At 32.7% G+C, this 24,580-nt stretch overlaps 1 protein-coding gene across 1 annotated transcript; it reads right to left on the bottom strand.

Moving 5' to 3' along the window:
- Positions 1 to 4,315: 4,315 nt before the first annotated feature.
- LOC135950386 (uncharacterized) lies at positions 4,316 to 22,639 on the bottom strand. Its single transcript, XM_065499933.1, has 2 exons — positions 21,761 to 22,639; positions 4,316 to 4,375 (listed from the first exon to the last, which is right to left on the bottom strand). The coding sequence occupies exons 1-2, from the start codon at positions 22,637 to 22,639 to the stop codon at positions 4,316 to 4,318; spliced, it is 939 nt and encodes a 312-aa protein (XP_065356005.1).
- Positions 22,640 to 24,580: the final 1,941 nt, after the last annotated feature.

The raw sequence follows: 24,580 nt of genomic DNA, 5'->3' as shown, positions 1-24,580 counted from the left end.
TGGAAAGAAAAAATACTCTTTAACCATAAAATTGATTTTACTTATAAAGACATTCATGTGTCACCTTTTTGAGACAAGTGTAATAAAAACAAAAGACATAACTGATTGTTTTTTTTTTCTTGGATTATTTACCATTGTTGTTATTGTTTCTTTTGTTGCATGAGAATGAGATGACCATGAAAATAGCAGAGAGAAAATATAATGTACGTTAATACAAACAGTTAATGGCAGCATCTAGCCGAGTCGATTTGAGTCGAATTCCCTGGCATGGTGGTCCTTATCTAGTTAATGTGTCAAGAAAGAAACTGTGTATGCGACTGCGAGTAAAAGCCCCCAACCATAATTCAATAACATACAAAACATGAAAAGAATGATATCAATACTTAATACTCGTACTAGGCGGTATATCTTAAAGTTTTTTTCATTTCTATTTTCTGCGTGGCCATATTGATATGGGTGCATAAGTAGTATTGTAAATGATATTAATACAAATTCATTTGTAATAGTCAAAAAGGTTTTTATTGATGACATTCTTTTGTAATAAAGTAATTTTAGTCGACTTGTGATGGAAATTATGACATGCGTTCATTTTTCAATACTGAAGTAAAAAGATATGTTTCAATTTTAGCAAGAATGTTTGAAATTTATTGTTGTGATGCAAACAATGGAAATAATTGGGGTATTCACACGGTCTACTATTTGGTCATATTGTCATAATGTCCTAATGTATTATGATAGTTTAAACTATTTTTTGTTGTGTTTCAAACAAAAAAGTTTTAAACTAATAACACTATTTGAACTATGTTTATTGTTTTGTCATAAAATAAAACTTTTTTTGTTTTAAACACAACAACAACTAATATAATATATTAGGACATTATGACAATAAGACTAATAGCAGACCATGTGAATACCCCAAATATTTCTGTTTAGCAAATGTAGTAAATTTGAAAATTCGTTTTATAAATGTGAAATATTTTTGGGAAACCAGGAATTTAAATAGTTGCACTACGAAACTAAATTTGGAGTGAATTTTTTTTTCACATTGAACCATACATTGCAGTGCATTGTGTTGATTATATGAAAATATGTTATGAAAACAGGAATAGTGTCAATGTAGACTTGTTTTAAATTTTTTCATATTGAATTTGAAGTTTAGTCCACATATGATAATTACCGCTAAATAATGAAATTTATCTCTAATATATTGTGCAGTTTACGTGCCAATTGATCAGAAATGGATAAACATTTGTGGAAGAAGACATTTGTGGAAGACAATTCTCTTATAATCGTTAGCCACTTCAGAATACATTACATTAAAGAATCGATTAAACTATGATACTCATTCATCATTACGATGATGCTCCAATGATACATGAAAATTGGATACTATGGTTACCGATCAGCAGTACCTTTCTCTTCTGTTCATAATCGAAAAATATTAAAATAAACTTTGATGTACATGTAGTTATAATAGATCATGAAATGCTTCTACTTGAATAATAAATGTTTTCCAATATCGCACTGATCCGTCGCACATTTCAGTGCTAACATATGTAAATTCACGTGACTCCTTCCAGTGAAGATTTCCATTAGCTACTTCATACATAATAAGCCTCGAAATAAACAAAGTTTTTTAGGATAACAATCTATGTGGTGACTGTAGTGCTGGCTATGGTTTTTATCTTGGTTGAGGATGTCGCTGTTGTAGGTTAAACTTTCAATATAATGAACTCAAAAACTCTCAACCAAAGGATATCCTCCCCTCTCTTATTCCTACTACCTTTTAATTCCTTACCACCTTTTAATTCCTTCCCCCACTTCTAAGGTTAACTTGGTTGGTAGCAGTTACGAGAACCTGATTGACTAAGCCCTAATTTTGTAAATCACGTCACCAAGTGATATTTATGTGCAAAGCAAAAACAACAATTCACACATTTCAAAAATTTGTTTTTGTTTTATGTACAAATTGTGAACCAAACAAACGTACAAAAATTCAAGCGTTGATTTGCCTTTCATAATTTGAAAATTGTGTAACAAAACAAAAACAAATTTTTAAAATGTGTGATTTACAAAATTAGGGCCTAAGTATTAGTAAAGGAAGAGTAGTCGCTAATAGCTCCGCTCCCATGCTACGATACGGGTCGGTTGTAACTACTAGTATTTTTGTCTAGTCCATGTACGCCGTCACTGCATGGACGTGCCTACTCATGGGACCAAAATTAATAACAACAACAATTTATTGAAAAGAGCCGATGATGTCTGATTATCATCAGACGCTGTCCACCAGTGAAGAGACTTTGGTCGATCTGTCCGGCAGCGTGAGCTAACGACACAGTACTCTACTGTCCTCTAAAAAACTGACAAATGAACCCCTTCAATCCGAAGCCAAGGTTGGTGACAAATTTCAGAAAAAAATAACAAGGAGGAAGAGTCAGAAAGCCATTCTCAAGTCTAGATTCGCCAAGGCGTCATTAATTCTTAACAAGATTGATAAGAATGCTGCCAGCTGTGCCCCGCATGAACACATCTGCGAGAAAATCCTCCAACGAAGTGGTGAAAGACCACTTTTTACTGGCTCTGGCAAATCTTGGTAATAGGGTCAGTTAGTTACTAAGGCTTATCGTAATAAACTCGATTCTCATTGATCTAAACAAAAAAGGGATAAAAGTTGCGGCTTTTGTGGAGGATCGCTGATACTTGTATCAGGATTGTTTCCGAATGTGATTAGTGATATTATGTCCACTGCTTTAGGGTTTCTCGACAACTGTGACACGGAAATTGGCCTTGGGGTTAATCCACGCAAAAAAGAACTCCTACTTGTGGTAACCATAATATGGTTAATTTACTATTCACATGATTGTATCAACCATATATATGGTTACAGTAAACAAGTATATTGTTACGTTTTAACCTTTTCAAAACGTTTGTTTATTTCCTTTAAATAAACCAGATACTTTTGATTGCAAATAAAAGCCGTTTAGTAGTTTGAAAATTGTACCAAGTCTTTATTTATTTAAAGTGTACAACAACAGAATTAAATAGTCACTCAATGTTTTTTTTATACACGTTTATAAATTCGCAGATTTACAGACAAACTTAATAATGTACACGAATTCATTTGAAAAAGCACACTCACGACTGCAACCTCTGCCACTATTTATAACACTGTCATCTGCACTCTAGATTGCTCTTTAACTGTCTAGAGCTTTCTAATACATACGCCATCTGTGGTGTACTTTCTACAATGTTCTTTAACTGAATATTCGAATTCGAATATACGGTCGCAGCAAACAGTGTTGCCATACTTACGATCAATGGTCAACTGAAAGCTTTTATTCAATGTTAATAATGCCCACAGATATGTTACAGTTTGGGCACTGCTATTTGAAAGCATTATGCAACTTTAAATCAGCCGTTAAAATCGTTATATTTGAATTCAAGTACAATTTCGTAACAATATGTTTGTGACAACCATTTATATGATGAAGGACTTGCCATATTATGTTGCGCTCGGCTTATGGATATCATAATCTGAGAATATAAATAACTTGAGAATATAAATAACGATTTAATAACACGGTCCATGAAAAGTGCCTCTTTTTATCGTACAATTTAGTGAAGGAAACAATTCATGGATTTGAAAACTTTGAACCTACTATCTTATTATAGACCTATTATCCTACTCTCTTATCAGTCCAAGCTATTCTAGGAAATATGCCAAGAGACGATTATTTAATTTTAGAAAGATGAAAAAACTATCCCAATTCACCAATTTGTTTTCCATGAACACGATTGGAACTATTGTACAAATAAATCTTTGAAATTAATTAAGTATTGTTCTTATGTATTTTCAAAAACTCCTCAGACTTTTGACTAAGTACTCATAAATTGGTGGAGTCTTATCTATCCAACATAGTATTCAGAGTAAAGTTCATAATTTCACATTCTTTACTCTGAATAAAAGGTTCTATTGTTAGAGAACAATTAGTTTTGATTTCAGTACTTTCAGCTCAAATAAATATGTAAATGAAAAAACTGTTTCCATTTAAAAAAAAGGCTTTGAAACAGAATATTCTCAGCATCAAACTAACACATGGTTCAAAGAATTTACTACAAATTTATTTTATTTCTATCAAAATTAATATCATGATTTTATTTTTCTTTTTTAATTTTAATTAGTACCATAACTAAATCTCATAATAAAACGAATGTTTGGCTTATGTTTAGACAAAAACAAGCCACACAATAAAATTATTTATTATATTAAGAAAAAAACTTTACAAAAATGTCAAAATTTTTAAAAATTATTGTTTCACGCTGATTTGTAAAACAAAACAGCAGCATAAGGACCACCAAAAAGATGCTGATGTTGCTGCAAAAAAAGGAGAGAAAAAAGGTTGTATTACAAACACTCAAACAATTGTAATTAATCATGTTGTTACGCTTAATCACAGGACCAGAAATTGTTTACACCAACTGACGTTTGCAACTACAAGGTAAAACTTTTTTTTTTGAGGAAAATACAAAACTAATATAATATTCATTTCCTTCCTGATTAAAATACTTTTCATTGCTGTTTGGTTTTTATTTGGGTTTGTTACATTTTAAGTTAATTTTATTCACCCATACTAAAACTACCATTTGATAGATTCATTGTTGATTGCAAAAGGTTGGAAAGGAATTACACGCAAACCTGGCTGAACATGAAACTCATCATTCTGCGCCACCATATGGTGGCACAGGTATTAAGGAAGAACACGGTTATTATTTGGCTACATTTGAAATACTTTATTAAATTAAAAACACGGGCATTCCATGGATGGGTACATGATAAATATTAAAATTGCATTTTCATTCATAACCACCTTCTGTTCGTCGGGCTGGTTGGCTGTGTCTGGCTGTTTCTAGTCAAAAGCAAAATTCGACCCCTAAACTGCGTTGAATATTTGTATCGAGTGTTCGTTTGTTTAGTTCACTGAGTGGTGGATCTTTGATTAATTTTAGCATAGACAATGATTAAGTATTTTTGTGCATCTAATGCTACTTCAATTGCTACAAAGGATACCCAAAAGGATATACACTTTTCTACAAAACACAAATTATGTTGAGTGCTTTGTATTGTTAGTATTTAGTTGATGAGGGCATCGTATTACCCTGTTTTTAATTATTTTGAAATGCAATGAGTCATGATGTCTGCTATAAAATATTATTTTGAGTTCTTTAGATTTCTGGGGGCGTAATTTAAACACCTCATTCTTTTGTTCTCCATAATTTTGTGATATTTTTGACTTGTAATTAAAGTACATTTAAGGGAATTATCTTATAAAATATTTAGGTTTTACTTAAAAAGAATCTACCAAATCTTAAAGCATCATCCCTCGTATTTGGAAATTAAGAGGAAATAACCAACCCAAAATTCGTTTGTATTTAAACCAACATTACAAGTAATGTCACTGTTTTACATACGTAACATATTTATTTGTCTTACATTAGTTTGTCCAATTTGATTTCTTTTTTTTTTGTTTGCTTTTCCTGTGTGGGGCGATTTTAGTTTTTCTTAGCAAAATTTATTTCATTTTTATTTATCGTTATAATAAATACAAGATTTATATCAGCCAACACAAGTTGATTATCTAGAATCATTGAACAGGTAGATTTAATACTTGTTAACAATTTTATTACCGCTACATACAACAAAAAAATATATACATATATAAAACAAGAGACAAGAGTAAAAATTAAACCAGAAAAGAAACCCACTTGATATTAGTTTTGGCATGTTTTACATGCTTGCTAAAATACAACTTTGGTGGTCATACATTTTTCTTGTTGTTTCCAGAGGTGTTGATGGATTTGATTGAATGTGTTAAAGGTGTCCTTAGATATTAGCAAAATTAGTCAAGTTTGTACGCTACAAAACCATATGAAAATTATGTGTTTGTACTGTTGCAGAATTTTATAAGATCCAAAGATAGTGGTCAAGTTTGTACGCTACAAAACCATATGAAAATTATGTGTTTGTACTGTTGCAGAATTTTATAAGTTCCAAAGATAGTGGTCTCACAACAACAACAGTAGAGAAAAACTTTATACTGCTTTGTCAGTTCTTCATTTCGTGATCCTATTTTGCATTAAAAGGACTTAAGACAAATTTGTTTAACTGCCAAATATGTCCTTCAAAACGTCAGAGGATACTTGGACGTTTTCATTACATTTCTCTAAAGAGGCGTAAGTTACATTTCCGCCGACACTTCGATTTCCAAGCACTTCCTTCAAAATATCCGAAAGTACAACTCATGCTTTCAAATGTTGTCCTTCGGGGCAACTAAGATATATCGTAAACAAAGCTTCCCAATGATGATGCGAAGTTCCTTCAAATTTATTTCACTGGAAATGAACCTACAGAAGCCGAAAACCGTACATGAACCTACAGAAGCAGTACTGAAGTCATACACATAGAAAACAGATTCGTGATAGCAACCGAATTTGTTGCCAATCGAATGATTCTATCTTAGTAAGCGAATTTTACAGTTGTAGCTACAATATTTTAGAAGCGGTAACAAAATTTTAGTTGCTTCAACCGAAATTCTTCTTAATCAACTGACTTTCTGTTGATGGAACCGAAAAATTCTATGTGTGCAATCGAATCATTCGATTGGCAACAAATTCGGTTGCTATCACGAATCTGTTTTCTCTGTATACGGGAAATGGTTTCAAGTCTTCAAACAATGTTACACGAACACAACAGCCTTATCCGACTATTCAAAACTGCATTAGTCCAGATGCCGAATCATGGTTATACAGTTGTGATAAGCGCTGACAATACACCGGCTGGTGAGCACGAGCGGCGCTTCAATGCACTGTTGATAGATGGCACAGTGGCGCTACTTGAGTTTTTTCGTTGAAAAAATCATAACTTTTGAACCAAATGAGATAGTGAAAAAATTTAAAAAGCCTATGAAATGAATTTTTGAAAAGTGTTCTACGTCTTTTAGGTTAAAATTTGTGGAAAAATCAATTTTATGGGAAGAAAAATAAAATATTTTTTTTAACTTTTTAATTCTATTTTATTCGACCTTTTTATTTATTTTTAAGTTTAATAATTTATTGAGCTTTAGGCCACTTTTATAATAAACAATGTTTATTTTACTACTTCATTGAGTAGAGAAATATTGGAAATAAAATAAACATTATTTATTATAAAAGTGGCCTAAAGCTCAATAAATTATTAAACTTAAAATTTTTTTTAACATTTTTGTTTTTTAATGTTTCTTTATTTTGATTTAAAATTATTCCAAAAGAGATATAAATTTCTTTTTTTAAAAAACAATATTTTTAAATTTTTTGTAAAATATTCAAATTTTTAATTTTTTTTTTTAATGTATTTTTAAATTTTTTGTAAAATAAGTATTGCTCACAATCCGTAAAAAAGGTACATATATCTAGCCAAAAATGGGGCAAGGACGGCCATTTGGACATTACGTTGAACATATTTTGAAAATATGGGTAATATAGAAATTGTTAGTTTTTATTATTTTCAATCAAAGTTGAGAAGTATTGAAAAAATAGATAGTTGGTAAATACTGGACAAATTCAAAGAAAACATTACAAGCTTTTTTATTCGTTTCTTAATATCCGTTACCTAGTTTTCGAGATATTGTATCTAAAAGCGGACCAAATTACCTAAAAATGGTTTGTTTATTGTAAAATAAATATCAGTCAATTTTGAACCAAAAATCTGATTGTAATAAGAGTAGCATATTTTAAACCGTTGGAAAATTTCCTGTAAAATAGGTTAATTCAATATTTTTTAGGAGCACATGAAATTTTTGATTTTTGCAAACCTCACTTGTATTACGGGCGCCACTGTGCGGCGTCGCAGTTGTTATGGTTGGCACAGATCTCGAGCGACGAGATATAATAATCCATCGCCGTAACGCATTGCCAAAACTCATTGGTCGTATGATGCTAGTGCCTTTTCAACGGTGATGAGGATGGGTATCATTTTAACGTAAGGCAAATGAATCTCTACTCAATGAGTCAAAAAAAAAGTTTCCTGTATGTCTTTGTATGCCTATCGTATTATGATCAGGCCAAATGAATGTAATTATTTTTTGAAATGTCGTGAACTCTTCTATCAATTCATCGTCGACATTTACGCGAAAATTTAAAATGAACGACTGCTCTTCATTCTGTTGAATCAAAAAAAAAAAAAAACTACGCGTCGGGGAATATATCCACTTGCGTGATATCTGCCAAATGTTGATCTTACCAGCGACATACATCGGCAGTCTACGACACATGCACAAGTACGCTCAAGATGCTATGAAATACGTGTGCAAACATGGACGACATGCAATCCTCCATGGAAAGACATTACCGACATGTTACTCACCTGCCAAAGTTCAATACACAGACACGATCTCCTGGCTCGAGTATTAAAACAAAAGTTGATTTGTCTGATGGATGTCATCACCAAAGATCACATATTTTTCGAAACTCAATGCTGGATGTACTATGTTGAATGGCAAAAGCGAGGCCTGTCATATGCTCATATTTTAGTCATGCCAAGAAATTATAGTCGATCAAGCCCCACCATATAATACCCTACACCGAGTATATAATTATAAACAGTTTCCTTTAAACATTTATATGGGAGCTTAGACTAATTATGGACCGATTATTATAATATTTCGTAAAATATTAGAACAATCGTTCAAAATACTAAAATTTTAGTTTATAATTCGTTAAGAAGCTTTTGTTAAAATTAGTACAACAAAAATGGCAAAAATGTGCTTTAGATTAAACTGTGAACTATAAATTTCAAATACGTTTTTCCAAATAATATACAAATAAAATGCATACAATAATATTTTATGAATTTAACGTGTATATATAAACGATTGTATAGGATTCCGTCCGTCACAGATTAATGTCATTTTCAACAGAGCAAAAAAATTTAACAAAATTTTAAAAATATCATCTATTTTAGAGGTTGTCTCTTAACTCAGGTGCTACTTAACCGACTCAATTCCAAAGATTTCTGATCAACAACAAATATTTGAGACAAAATCCATCCCCCCAAAAACGTTCCTGTAGGACCTATGTATATTAGCTTCAACAGACAGACGGACTGACAGAGCAAGATCGTATTAGAATTGTATACAGATCAAAAATATATATATTTTTTGAGTCTGCGATGAAACACGATAGGCCATTTTTATAGAACTGTGATATGTATACAAACATTTTACAATTTTTTTGCGGAGTGTTTCTGAATCAGTCCCTTAATCCGAAATATATGAATAATAAATGACGAACGATAAGCATCTTTGTTTGTAAACATAAATTATAATTTATGGTTTTGTTTTATTACACTATACAACACCAAAAAAAATTACGAGATACGACGAATAAATTTTGATAGAGGAGACAAAAAAAAGTCACGTGTATCGGCGTTTTGAAAGTTTACATCTTTTTTGTCCTTCTTTTAAAAATGAGCAAAAAACACCATTACAACAGGGATTTAAGGGGTTAAAATGTTCCGCAAAAATATTATCCGTAAAATTTTACTATAAGTCCCTAAATACACCAAAACGGAAAATTCATCCAGAAAGTCAGAAATAAGACATAACAAAAGAGAGCCGAGGGTTAATTTCCCATTTATTAAGAATTTTATTTTAAAGAACATTTTAGGTATAAAATGTATTCAGCTAATTTATGCAAAATGTTACGGAGAACATTTTGTAGAATATGTTAACCCTCTAACTCCTCAAGGCATGGGTCTTTTTTGTCCTTCTTTTAAAAAAGAGCAACAAACTCCATTAAAACAGGGATTTAAGGGATTAAAATGTTCCACAAAACTATTGTCCGTGAAATTTTACTATAAGTCCTTGAATATACCAAAACGGAAAATTCAAGCAGAAAGTCAGAAATAAGACACAACAAAAGAGAGCTTAGGGTCAATTTCGCATTTATTAAGAATTTTATTTTAAAGTACCCCATTGAAGAACGCTTATAGCTGAAATATGAGTATGGTAATAAAGTGGAATTGCCTAGAGCTATAAAAATGTAATTAATGAAGACTTCCTATACAAATTCTTAATAAATACGAAATTAACCGTAAGCTCTCTTTTGTTGTGTCTTATTTCTGACTTTCTGGTTGAATTTTCCGTTTTGGTGTATTCAGGGACTCATAGTAAAATTTCACCCATAATATTTTTGCGGAACATTTTTACCCCTTAAATCCCCGTTTTAATGGTGGTTTTTGCACTTTTTTAAAAGAAGTACAAAAAAGACCCATGCCTTGAGGATTTGGAGGGTTAACATATTCTACAAAAATATTCTCCGTAACATTTTACATAACTTTGCGGAACACATTTTATAGCTAAAATGTAAGGATCATATGGTTTCTTATGAAGATTAACAATAAGAATGTGCCAGAGTTGGGAAACTTTAACCCGCCCTCAAATGAAATTCAGATGTAAACTTTCAAAACGCCGATACGCGTGTCTTTTTTTTTTTGTCTCCTATATCAAAATTTATTTGTCGGACCTTGTAATTTTGGAAAAAATTTGATTTTGTTGAATAGTGTTATTGGTTTTGTTTATTTGAGATATTTGTTCTTGAAGCCTAGACATTTTAGTTAAAGTCGAATATTACTCAAATGTAAAATTCTGCTAAATTTCTAAAAATCTATTTATTTAGATAGTTAGAGTTGTAAATATAATTTTCACCCAAAACGCATAAATGACTTTGTCGGGGTGGATAATAATTAACTTGTTTGTTTAAAATTAAACAAATTAATGGTTCTTGACAAGTGTCATGTGGTGGGCAATATGTCAAATAACTGGGGTGGAGTTTCACAAAGTCATGCAGTTACATACAAACTGCTATATTTTTAACGATTATTATTGCATGTGTTTTGTCATTACACTTTATTATTAATAAAATGCATTAAATTATGGTTTTTTTTCCAACTTTTTCAGTTTAATATTAGAGACACATCCTTAGACTAATATTTATGTTCGTATGGAGGAAGAAGTGTGCGTTAAGTTTAACTCTAACAATGTTGTACCATGTCATTATTTAGACTAAATGAGACTAACACGCGTTTAAGTTAAACATTAAAAACGTTTACATAAAAAACAAACGAAACGACCATAGATGATACAATTTCCGCTTGAGTTGCAAACGACAAAAAAATAAAAAAAATAGAAGTAAAAAATGAAATACAGAGTTTAGAGAACGATTAACCTGTGTAACTATGTATGTTGCAAGTAAATAATATCAGTCTGTGCATTATGTGTAGGTGTGAGTCACGTGACTATAATAATATTCCATCTACTCCAACTCCACTGTACTCCATTCCACTCCACTCTAGTCTAGTCTATTTCTATTATGAGTTTTTATTTACGAGTGAGTATGTTGGCAGTTCCATGTTATTATTGCAAGGGGGCTGTATTTGAAAGACATTAATGAACCTTCTGTTGGTTTTTATGGACTGTGTGTTTGTTGTTGCTGTTGTTTCTTTTATATAAACACGCAAATTTTGTTTAGACACCAAGAGGAAGGAAGAATACGTTTTTATTCATATTTATATTATTTTAGCTTTTTTCGTTAACTTTTTATTAATATATGGTAGATGTCTGTAAATTGTACATAAAAATTAATAATAAACGATTTGTGCGTAATAACAATAATTTTTCAATATAAATTACCCTGTTTTTCTAGTCACGGTGCTTGTGTTTTAATTTTGTTTCTTGCTAAATGCGCTTCAAAATTAAGGAAGTTTTAACATGCAGAACAAAAGAGTTTTGATTATTAAAACAATTTTTTGATTATTAATTTTGTGTGATTAAAAATTCTAAAAAAAATGCATGGCAGTGAATTTTTATGACATTAAATTTCATTTCCTTATCTTTAGCTTTGTATTAATGGGAGATTTTGCATGATATTAACAGTGTTATAATTAGTAGTGTTTAATTAGCGAGTGTCATAAAATAAAGTAGTAAAATTGTATAGTCAGTAATGATGAAAAAAAGTAATTTAATTTGTATAGATTTTAAAAACCAGTTACGTTCACATACATATTTGGATTTCATTAATTCTTATAAGGAACATATGGCCTCAACGAATTATTTCTATTGTATTCAGCTCGTACTACGATTTCATATATTCCTCAACTCTGTCAAGGCATCTATGGCCAGGGCGTCCTCTTCTTTGGTTTTCTTGATGGTTTCAGTCAATGATGTTTCTGATTATATCATCTTGGGGTCTACAAAAAAATGAGCGAATTCACTTAATTGTGAATAAATTCGAAAAGAATCATTGGATTTTTATGATCGATATGTCGTTTACTTCCATTTACATGTGGCTTTGCGATAAAGCAATAAATCTGATTTCATGATTTTTTTAAAACAAGAAAATTTGCTATTTTCACGTTAAAATTATATTTATATCCTATACCACCATAGTGGAGAGGGTATAATGCGTTTGTGCAGATGTTTGTAACGCCCAAAAATATTAGTCTAACACCCACCTTAAAGTATACCGATCGACTTAGAATCATTTTCTGAGTCGATTAAACGATGTCCGTCCGTCCGTCTGGCTCCCTGGTCGGCTGGCTGGCTGTCCATGTAAACCTTTTGCGCAGAGTACAGAGGTCGCAATTTTGAAGATATTTCGATAAAATTTGGTACATATTATTTTTTCGGCCCAAGCACCAACCGGCTGAAATCGGTCCATTATTTCACCTAGCCCCCATACAAATGTCCTTCCGAAATTGAACTTTGTCGGTCATAAATGTTTAATTTATATATGTATCTCCACAAATTCCGCTCCAAATAAGTTTTATATATACAAAATTCATGTCACCAAATTTTGTTACGATCGGTCCATAATTAGTCATAGCTGTCATATAGACCCGCTTCCGAAAATCACTTTAACGTGCATAAATCGCTTAAAAAATTTGGTATACACACAAAATTCAACATAGTTAACTTTAATATAGACATAAATCACACGACTTAATTTCATGGTTATCGGTCCATAATTGGTCATAGCTCCCATATAAGGACCACTTTCGAAAATCACTCAAGAATATAAATTATTGAAATTTTAAAAGAAAAATGTTTTTGCTCTTTTACTTAGTGCAGGGTATTATATGGTCGGGCTTGACCGACCATATTTTCTTAATTGTTTTTACTTAAATTTGTTATTATGACTCCGAAACTACTGAGCCGATTGAAACGCAATATATTAGCGGATTAGTGTTTATGTAAATCTTAAATCTTCTAATACTAAGTTTATACGTAGCTTATTCGCAAATAAAAATAATTTGCATTTTATTAACTCTCTGTTTATATGTCACTTGGTTACGGAAAATTTTTATTTTTTTAAATGCAAAAATGAAAGAATTAAAAATTATTGTTTGTCTTGCAATCCAATTAATGCAAAAACGCAATGAAATATTTAAAGAACGAAAGAAAAACTAAACACGTTAAAAAATATGGCAATGTTTAAAATCTTATTTGCAAATAGTGTCGTTAATCAGGAATTGTTTTCGTGAGTTAGCTATTTGCAAATAAAAAATTAATTCACTGTTTATACGGCTAATTTTTCTATTTTCAATATATTTATTTGCGAATAAGTCGTGCGTATAAACGTAGTATAAGTTTTTTTGAATAACATCGGACTAACCCGATTAATTATGTGGAGAAACTTCTAACAAATGTATAATTTTACTTAAACATTTAAAAGACCCTTTTTTAGATTTTTTTGCCTTGTGTTATCAATAGCGAAATTAAATACGGGAGGCTGTCTGACTCCGATGTTTATATTGATTGGTGCACTTATTAAGTCCTCGTGAGTAATACGCCAGTTTGTATTTGAGTATAGGGATTAAATTGGTGATACTAGTTTCCCTGGTATTGATTTGCTTTTAAGAACAAATGAAAAAGGCCCCAAGTTTTTGTGTTATTGTGCCCTAATTAATTTTCTGAGGTCAATTTTCGTTTTCACTTTGGGACCATATTTCCTGGAGCTATAATTCTCAGCGCCATTTATTGTTTTTTCGTGAAAACATAATTTGTCCAAATCATCTGCCCTAGCCCCATTCCACAAACAACTTTACACTTATCAAATTTAATTTTTTTCTGTTTCACAATATTCTTTGATAATCTCACTTTGCTAATTTTTACAAAGTCTTTGTTATTGCAAAGTGTTCCACAAATCATTTAATCATCCTAGCATTTATGTCTTATTACTTTTTACATTGCTTTGCTAAATATAACGTGTTAAAATGAGCTGCAAAATTAAAATGAAAAAAAAAACTTGCAGTGTTACTGTGATTTAAAAAAAAAATTTTTGTTTTTAATGACAAACATTTTTTTAAAAAAAAATTATTTTTTCATTTTTTTTTTCAATTAAAATTTTTTTTAAATTAAACAGCATAATTATTTGCAAAATCTTTGCAAATTACAGTTTTCAATATTGACTTTGCACTTTGAACAAGATAACGTACGTGGAACAGAAATTGCAAAGAGTATATAAAAATATCAAAAACTTTGCAAATTACACTTTTCAATTTCAACTAAACATTTATCAAATTTTATAGTTCTGAGGAACATGAAGTTTTACAGATTGACCAAAAATTTGATAAGTGCAAAGTGAAAAGTTGATAAGTTGTTTTGTGGAATAGGGCCCTGTTCGAACGTTGCTCGTGGTGCTTAAAAGTGCCGGAAGCAGATTTACTTTTCGAATTATAATCGTCAAATGCTTTTGCTCTTATTACTTGCTACCTAAACTACATTAATTCAACTTTTTTGACAGATGCTTAGGAAAGCGAAAAAGCTTAGGATGCTTTTATTTCTATATTACGATAGTGTCACCTCTTCTTGCGATGCCCAGCTTATCTTTTATAATAAATTGTATATCTAAGATATCGAATATAGACTGTTTGATCTAATGGGACAGTTTGAATATATCGTTTCTTTTATATCCACAACGTTACTTTTATATCCACAACGAGAACAATCTAAAGGGTTGAATTGCAATTATAGTTTGTTCGCAAGATTTACATGGACAGATGGATGGACATCACATAATCGACTTAAACGTGCACGTATAGTTTGTTATATTATATCATTTATAAGGACATTAAAATTTAGTTCTGGGAGCTAGCCAAAAGTATAGGGCATGAAACGGTTAATAATTTCGAAATTATTAAATTTTAGCGCAGTTAATATGTCCCTTAATTTTCCTAAATCCTTTCGCTCATTCTTCTGACAAAGAAATTGCCACTAAATTCATTATACTAACCCAAAAAAAAACTGTATAATAATATAAAATCGCATTAAAGTCACAATAACAAATCAGTGCATTATGCAAAGTTTTATTTTATTTTTCTGTGTGCAACATACAATTTGTGCATTGTTCAATTTCAGTGACAATTGTTACGCATGTAGACATGTGTCTGCAGCGAATAAGCTAAACAAAAAAAAAGCTCTTAAATCCACCTCTTCAGTTTACATTTTAAGTATATATGAATATACTTATTAGGGTATACAATCGTATAATGATCATTCGAATAATCGAAAAATTTCTTAAGAAATCCAAAACTAACATAACATCGGTCAGCATTTTAAAGGGCTCTTCCGACCGCATACAACTCTGTACTTTTCATTTCTTTCCTTACGGACAAATGTTGAACAAATGTTTCAATATAAAAGCTAAAAATTTAAAAAAATTCTGAAAATCATCAAGATTCCTGTATTATAACCTAAATTGTAGAGAATCTTTCAACTTGAAGCCAAATGATTAATATCATCCCTTTGGAAGTGGTGATTTCGACACGGAAGACAAAAATCACTAAGGCTAGCCAAAACAGTTTGAAGACCAACAATTGCAGGAATGACTCCATGAAGAACAAGGGCTAGCAAAATAATTAGGAGCTACTCAAGCAGTAATTTCAAAACATTCGAGAGCAGCATTGAAGCCGACAAACCATCCTAGTATCACAGAACTTTAACCATTTTATGTTTTTAAACTTTGTTGATGAAGATATGCTGGGCTTGCAAGAAGGCGCAGATGGTGGTAACTGATTTATGAAATGTTCTTCATCTTGCTCATCGTAGACTATTGTATCGAAAATTAATTTTAGTTGTTGGAATATCACTTAGAAAGTTTTAAAAATAAAAACCGAAAATCGGACTTCTTGGAAAAGTGTTCAACACTTGTATTAAACCAATAGGCCCTAATGTACAAAATTGCATTTTTGTACCTAAAAAGAATTTTTTTATTAAAAAATCTGCAAAAAAAATGGCAACAGTACGCATTTAAGGGTTAAAGACGATTTGTCATGTCCAAAATAATGCTTGAAAGCGATGAAAAATGAATCCATTACGATAGCCCGGAGAATAGGAGATCGTATGTAAAGCCCGGTCAACCAGCCGTATCGTCACCAAAACTAAACATGCTCTGCGTTTGTTGGGAGCAAAAGGGTTCTATATATTATGAGCTGTTGAAGTCTGGCCAAAACATCACGAATTATGGTTCTGACAATACTAATGTTAGTTATCTTAACTATCTTAATGTTTTCTAAAATTTTAGTTATTAATTCGTCTACCATGACTAAATTAAATTCAGCAATATTCGTTCAATCCCCAAATATTAGTGGTTGTAATCGAAAAATTCGATTACGATATGATAAATTCTAATTCGGTGTTCTCAACCGAAAGTAAAATTTCTATTGGTAGAAATTTTTGACAAAACATTTAGCTTGTATAAAATAAATTGAAATTCACAAAATAATTTAATTTGTTTAAAATGTTTTTAATTTTGCAAATTTAAACAAAACAAAGATCTACTAATTTTTTTTACTTAACAAATTATCATTAGGAGATTTACAATAAAGTGTGAGTTTATTGGATTTATCTTTAACTATTCATTAAAGACGTGTTCAAATATTTTTTTAGGTTTCATAACAACAATCACATCTGTATGATAAAGAATCATTTAGCAATATATCTCATCTTGGAAGTTAGTTGCGAGGAGTCAGCCTATGACCGTCGATAGTTCTTTCGCAATAGAAAATATCCACGCTATCTTGAACTCGTCAACAAAACACCGATACATTTTTCTGGGTTTTAAAATGTATGTTAATCTTTTGTTCTCACATTGTTTTCCTGAATGAATTATTTCACTCATTTTATTTATAGACACAGAAATGTCAAGATTATTCAAGTTCTAAACCAGCCTCAATCTAAACAAGAAAATATGTCAAATAGCCACTACCATTTTAAAAATTTCAAATAAGTGAAAATATTGCAATGTTAATTGCACACTTTTCCTTTATATATTAAGATTTTGTACATATTTTAAGAATAAACACATTCTATTTTTATCAATAAATGGGAGAAAAGTTAGAAACGTCCTTAACTTAAATCATGTGCTAGAAAAAATCGTAATCACCACTAACAGATTCTGTCCTTACTACCGAATTATTTTATTTTAAACAGTTGAGTCTACCATTAATTGAGCAAGAGAATAACACAGCTACCTTATATTCAGTCATGCCAATCGAATTTTGTGTTAGTACGTGCAACCGACAAAATTCGATTGGCGACAAATTCGGTTGTGAACATGAATCTGTTTTCTCTGTGCAGATTTTTTCCTTTCCGACTACTATTTGTTTCGATCGATGCAGAACGGTCTCTCTGAGATACGCTTCACTTTAAAACAGGCAATCCGATATTGGCTTAATTCGTTCCTGGAGTTAAAAGATGCGAGTATAATGGGAAAAGGTAATGGCTAACCATGGCGAATACTCTGATTATTGATGCAAGTGATACTGGGGCTGACATTGATACGTTGATAAATACGAATAACATGGTCTTGACGAAAAGAAATCATTATTTAAAAAATGCATACTATGCGAATAATTCGATTAATTTTAAATGATCGAATTTTTGAACCAATTTAAAATCTCTTATTCGAACAAGAGAAAAATCTAATAATTTGGATACCCTAATACTTATATACAATATATATGTATTTGTGTGAATGTATGTATATGTGCTGTTATAAATATAGGACCCTCTCAAAAAGTTGTCATCTCTTTTACAGATTTGTTACCTTTATTGGTTGATTTGTCGTACATATCGTCGAATCAGGCGTTTTTTTTTTCACTGCCATTTTAAATCGTATTGTCATTTGCAAACACATACTTGTATTGCTGTGAATGTGTGCCTGTATGTTTCACTTAACATAATGGCATATTTTTATTGTTGGCACCTTAATTTAAGAGCTTAGCAATCAACATTGTAATCTTTTGAATTTTCTCGCTTTTTTTTACAATGGTGTTGACTACACCAGTTTCAATTGCTTCTTAAGGTAAAGTGTCACTGGCACATGTGAAATGAGCATGCCGATTTACATGCACACATATATTTATATGTATGTAAATATGCTGAAAGTGTGCGTTTGTGATAAAATACAACACAAGTGCTTTTTGTTTCCTTTAAGTCAAGGGCTTAACGAAAAAAAAGTGGCAGACATATTTATTTATATGCATAAGTTTGAGATATTTTTGCACCTACATTTATATGTTCTTTTGTAAATGACTAATTCACAGACTAACATACATACTTATGTACATACGCACACAGTAATAAGTAAGAAAACATAGTCGGTTTATACCGACATTATATGAAGCTATCAGTACAAAGGTGGTGTAACCCCAAACTATTTATTTAGTGGTCTTCTTACGCCCACTTTTGCTACGTTATTTTGTTATATTATGATCTGTACAAAAACGATCTGCCTTTGAATACCAAAAGGTAGCTTACACCACTTTTGTATTGATATTGGTAAGGGCAGTATGTAACACCGAAACAGCAACCAATAAAAATTTTGGGTTACACCACTTTTGCGCTGATGGCCTCATATTAAACTTATATAAACTAAAGAAGTGTTGGTTTTCAATTTATATTACTTCTAAGCCTTAATACCAATCATAGATAGATTTATATTAATATAGATTAGGACTAAATGAACTTGTCTACAATCTTTTGTGATAGGTATCCTACACCTCGTAAGTAAATACCTAGAATGTCAGAGGTACAAATAGAAATTCAGATGTCTTTAGATAGATTCTAAAATATTATTTGGTTTTTGTTAAAAATACCACACACTATATATTCCACCTATGTAAGTGTAGAGTATAGAAATTAAATAAATACAATCACAGATCACCGAAACACATGTGATGAATTTTCTTTAATGAAGTACTGTGGTCTTGAATACGTTCCAGTTAGTTGTTTATAATTTAAGAATTCACTTATTATTAACACGACTTAGTGGAGTAACTCGATTTTAAAAATTTATTTTAATTTAATTTAGATGCCTATACCATATGCAAAGATCGAACTGCTAACAAATTGGCGAAATAGCAGTTATGTCGCTTTATTTCATTTAACTTAATCTGGCTTATCATGATCTTGCTATTTTGAAAACGTTTTATGACGATATAACAAATTTAAATTATTTTTCTTGCTCCCATTTTATTATTTTTAATTTTTGTCCATTGTTAATATTCCTCCACCCATACTGCTACTGTAGGTCGATAAAAGTTCTACTTAGACATTGTATTGTTTCAAACCCATCCAGCGCAGGTGAAGAGAACCAAGCCGCATCTGTAGTATCTAACGCAACGTTCGGAGGATGAGCACCTTTACCAGCAGAATCAACAGCCAAATAGAAAACATATAAAGCATGATGGAGCTCGAATAGGCTACACAGAGAAGTCACAAGGGCAATTTTAGACAAGAGCCATTTCTCATTTAAAGTGGGTGGGGATCCGTCAGAAGGAAAAGGAAAATTCTAAAGAAGAATGCCGGTCCATCACTTCATAACGACGGCGCTGGCTAGTACCAAGGCCACATCACTGCTGCTGGCGTGAACAATAGAGCTTTTATCATTGATCACATACGGATGTCTGTAGACCAAGGACTATTATATTCCTCTCAACAGCCTATATCAAGCGAAAATAGCTTGAGCCGGAACTTCGCTCATTAGTAGGTTATAGTAGCCTTCCAGGATATGGAAAGGGTCTTTCAGTAATGCAGAATCTGCTATTATAGGACAGCTCTGCAAGATCTGAGGTTGGACCAATCAATTTATAGGTTTATTAGGGACCTTCTTAACTACAGGATCATCTAAAATGAAATCAGACACGATGCAAATACTGACCAAGAGTGGCACGATTTATATATATATATATATTCCCGTCGTTCCTACAAGGAGCATAGGGCCTTAACAAAGTCTTTCCATCTGGATCTGTTCATAGCGATGTTTTTAATTTTATTCCAGCTAGTATGCATGTTTGCAGCATCGATCTCAATTTGTCTGCGCCACGTATGAACTGGAAGTCCTCTTCTGCGGCTGCCTTGCGGGTTCCACTCAATAGCAGTTCTAGCAATATCTGAGCTTGACTTACGTATGGTGTGACCTACCCAGTTCCATTTTCGCCTTTGTATTTCAACCGTTATAGGTAATTGGTTCGTTAGATGCCATAATCTGTTGTTTGACATAGTCTGTGGCCAAAAAACTCGAAGAATTCTTCTAAGGCATTTGTTTGTAAAAACTTGCAGGGCATTCATATCACGAGGGGCAGCATTCCACGTTTCGCAGCCATAAAGTAATGTAGATCGAACATTTGAATTAAATAGATTAATTTTGACCCGGCGAGAGAGAATTGGAGAATTCCATATCTTATTGAGTTGGCCATAGGTTTGCGTCGCCTTTCTTATCCGATTGGCAATATCTGCACCTGAACCACCGGATGTTGTGAGAATAGCGCCAAGGTAACAGAAGGAGTCAACCTCCTCCAGGGTCTCATTATCAATTGTAAAGTTATTTGCGACATCTGTGTTAATTCGCATCACTTTAGTTTTGCCAATGTTTATCCTGAGACCAGCGTTCTTAGCAAACTCTGTGAGACGTTGTAATTTGATGGTCATATCAGAGTACCGATGAGAGAGAAGGCAGATATCATCAGCATATTCCAGATCATCTAATCGGTCTCGAAGTCCCCATACGATCCCTCTATTATCCGACATAGCCTGGGTCATAACAATATCTAACACAATATTAAATAACAGTGGTGATATCACACAACCCTGCCGTACCCCTGTACCAACGGTAATTTTCCTGCTAAGCTTTCCTTCGTGTCGAATGCGGCAGCTTGCATTGATGTACATACTCTTAACGAGCTGAATAATTTTCTGTGGGACTCCTTTACATTCAAGGGCTTTCCAAATCACATTGTGATTGAGAGTATCGAATGCTTTCTCGAAGTCAATGAATATTAGATATAGAGGCGATCGCCATTCGACCGACTGTTCCACTATGATTCTAAGTGTGTTTACGTGGTCAATACATGATTTATTCGGACGAAAGCCAGCTTGCTGCATTCTGAGTTGCGGTGATATAGCGTCAGACAGCCTTGTCGTTATTATGTGGGTTATTATCTTGTTCACCATGCTGAGTAACGTGATACCTCGCCAGTTGTTACGTCTAGTTAAATCTCCTTTTTTAGGTAGCTTTACTATTATGCCTTCTTTAAGCTCTTCGGGAACGTTTTCATTAATCCATATATCTTCTACTAAGGGCAAAAGGATTCTATTTTGAGAAGTTCTGGAGATATGTTGTCATTTCCAGGGCTTTTGTTGTTTTTGAGCGTCTTGATTGCGCATACAATATCAGATAACGAAGGAGTGGTGGTGGATATATTTAATACGTTATCGTGGGTAGTACAATTACATATTGGGTCGTAGTTTGGCCCCGGGGAGAGCATTGAAGAATAATAATCAGCCCATTGATCACGCTCATCTTTGGATGTTATGAGTATACCATCGTCATTTCTTATTGGCCTTCCAGATATGCTAGGTTTGTTTATTATCCTTTTGACGAGCTTGTAGAGATCCCCGCTGCGATTTGTATCGGCTGCCAGTTGAGCCTCTGTTGATATGTTGCTTACCCAAGTGCGTTTATCATTGCGTGCGCTACGTTTTACCAGACGATCTGCAGCAGTATACTGCGAATGAAGATTAGCTTTCACGTTTCGCGTTTTGGCAGAGTTGAGGGCGGCTTTTAGGTCTTTTCTTTTCGTTATAAGTGACCATGTGTCGTCAGATATCCACTGTTTACGTATGTGTTCCTTATACCTAATATGAGCTTTGGCAGCATCAGTTATAATGCGTTTAGTATTTTGCCAGTTTTTACGCTGGTTAAATGATGTTGATGATAGGGATTGTTGTAATGCATTATTATAATTTGAGGCTACTGTCGGATTTCTAAGCTTGATCACGTCGAATTTTCTCTGGATTGTTGGGACATTATTATCTACTGCAGCTAATTTGATGCGCATACTTGCCACCACTAGATGGTGGTCACTTGCAATGTCAGCACCTCGTTTGCATCTTACGTCCAGGAGAGAACCGCGCCATTTACGGCTAATTGTTATATGATCAATCTGATTCTCAGTTACGTGATCTGGAGATACCCATGTTACCTTATGGACCGGTTTGTGCGGAAATAAGGATCCGCCAATAACGAGGTTGTTCGCCGCACACATATTGACAAAAAGCTCACCATTTTCCGTCCGTCTACCCAGTGCATGAGTACCCATTATATTCTCTAGACTACTGTTGTCAGGACCAATTTGGGCATTGAAGCACGATTTAGCTGTCTCATATTCACTTTTGTGGAATTACTAACGGCCTGCTTAGGACGATAGTAGACGATATCACTTGGATAGACTTATAACAGTATATCGATGGAGTATTGATAGTGGACTGAGTATAAATCCGAGTGCAACTGAACTTGTACCTTTCACGAGGAAGTAAAAGATTCCTAGCTTATCGAGGAAGTAAAAGATTCCTATCCGATTGAAGGGTTTTGAACTGACACTGACGGACAGCGCAAAATATCTGGGCAACATTCTTAATAGTGAACTGTCCTGGAAGCACAAGAAGCGTGCAAGAACATCGAAGGCTATGACAACAATGTATATATGACTACAGGAAGGCCATAGGTATAGAACGACTGCGGTACATGAATTGCAATTTGATGAGGTTGCCAAAACGCTGTAGATAAGGGCTGTCTTTTTGTAGTAAAGCACTAGATAAGGTCTCTAAGTTGTTAAGTAGAATGGAAATCTTGTTAACAGAAGCTCTACATACGACTTCAAAAAAATCGCTTTTTAATTTAATCAACTGGATCCCGGTGAATCTAATGGCCAGGAAATTGACATAGAACACGGCCTTTAGGCAAAGTGCGATTGACGCATTGTAGGAAGCATACACTACACTCACACTTCTTCTCGAAAAACTTCGATTTTTAAATTCCGAACGTCTCGGAATTTATACTTACCACATTGATAAAAAGAGTCTCTCCATCTACACGGAAATCTCTAAAAAGAAAATTGATTTGCTGAAGGTGACTACATCCAGGAATTTGGAATAAGGATATTGTTTATAACTCCCAATGAGCGCAGTATTTCAGGCTGATTTATCGGCTATAGATAAAGCGGCTTCCTGGATCTGATGTAACAGGATATCCGGTAGGGAATTCATATATATTCAAGCTCATGCGGGGAGACACAATTGCATATACAGGAGTTGTTATAATGATGAAGTGGATGAAACTATTTTTCACTTTCTTTTTCACTGCCCATTTCTAGACCTAGCCTTTATTAGGAATAGCAACCAGTTACAGTGAACGAGCATATCAATCTTCTCGGGTAGTATTCCATTATCTTCTCTTCGCAACAACTTCTGCACCACTGTACTTGTTTTTAATAAATATGATTGCAATTAATTTGTAACCGATTATCATCTTCAGGTGCCAAATAAACTTGAAAAACATTCATATATATCTTTCATTCGTTCTGTTTTTCACCCTCCATCATCAACACACAACTAAAATACTTAACAGAAAATCGCCAATGAAATTATAAAAAAATAATCTGCGAAAAAATATACCACAAATACATGTCGCCGATATTTGTTCGCGCTTAATACTCCCACCTCCCTCCTCGTCTGACCACAACTAAACTATATATAAAAGTATTTGCCAGTTGTATATATTTTTTTTAGTTTTTTGTGGATATGTGTCTTGTATAAAGTTTTATGCGTTCGTAACAATTTTATGGACGACAGATCTAAATAAACCATTCAATGTCATCTTCTGACTTTAGTTTTTTTTATCTGTTTTGTTTCGTTTAGTTTTTGCAGCCTCACAAATTCAGCAAGTATCCAAAAAAAAAAGCGAAGAAAAAATTAAAAAAATACTTGTAGTTATATTAAGAACCACACACAATTTAACCGCCAGGCATATATAAAGCTATAAACAGAGGATGTGTTGGGTATAAAAAGTGCCAGAACAGGCAAATATACTTATTTGTCTGTATGTGCACTTAAAATGTTCCTGTTGTATTTAAGCAAAGTGTTTTTGATTTAAAATTTCAAATAATTAAAGGAGTGATTTTATGTTTTGAAACGATTGATTCTAAGCA

The sequence above is a fragment of the Calliphora vicina genome, chromosome 2 (assembly GCF_958450345.1).
Source record: "Calliphora vicina chromosome 2, idCalVici1.1, whole genome shotgun sequence".
Taxonomy (NCBI): domain Eukaryota; kingdom Metazoa; phylum Arthropoda; class Insecta; order Diptera; family Calliphoridae; genus Calliphora; species Calliphora vicina.
The sequence above is the reverse complement of the archived record's forward strand: the minus strand, read 5'-3'. Positions and strand labels throughout refer to the sequence as shown.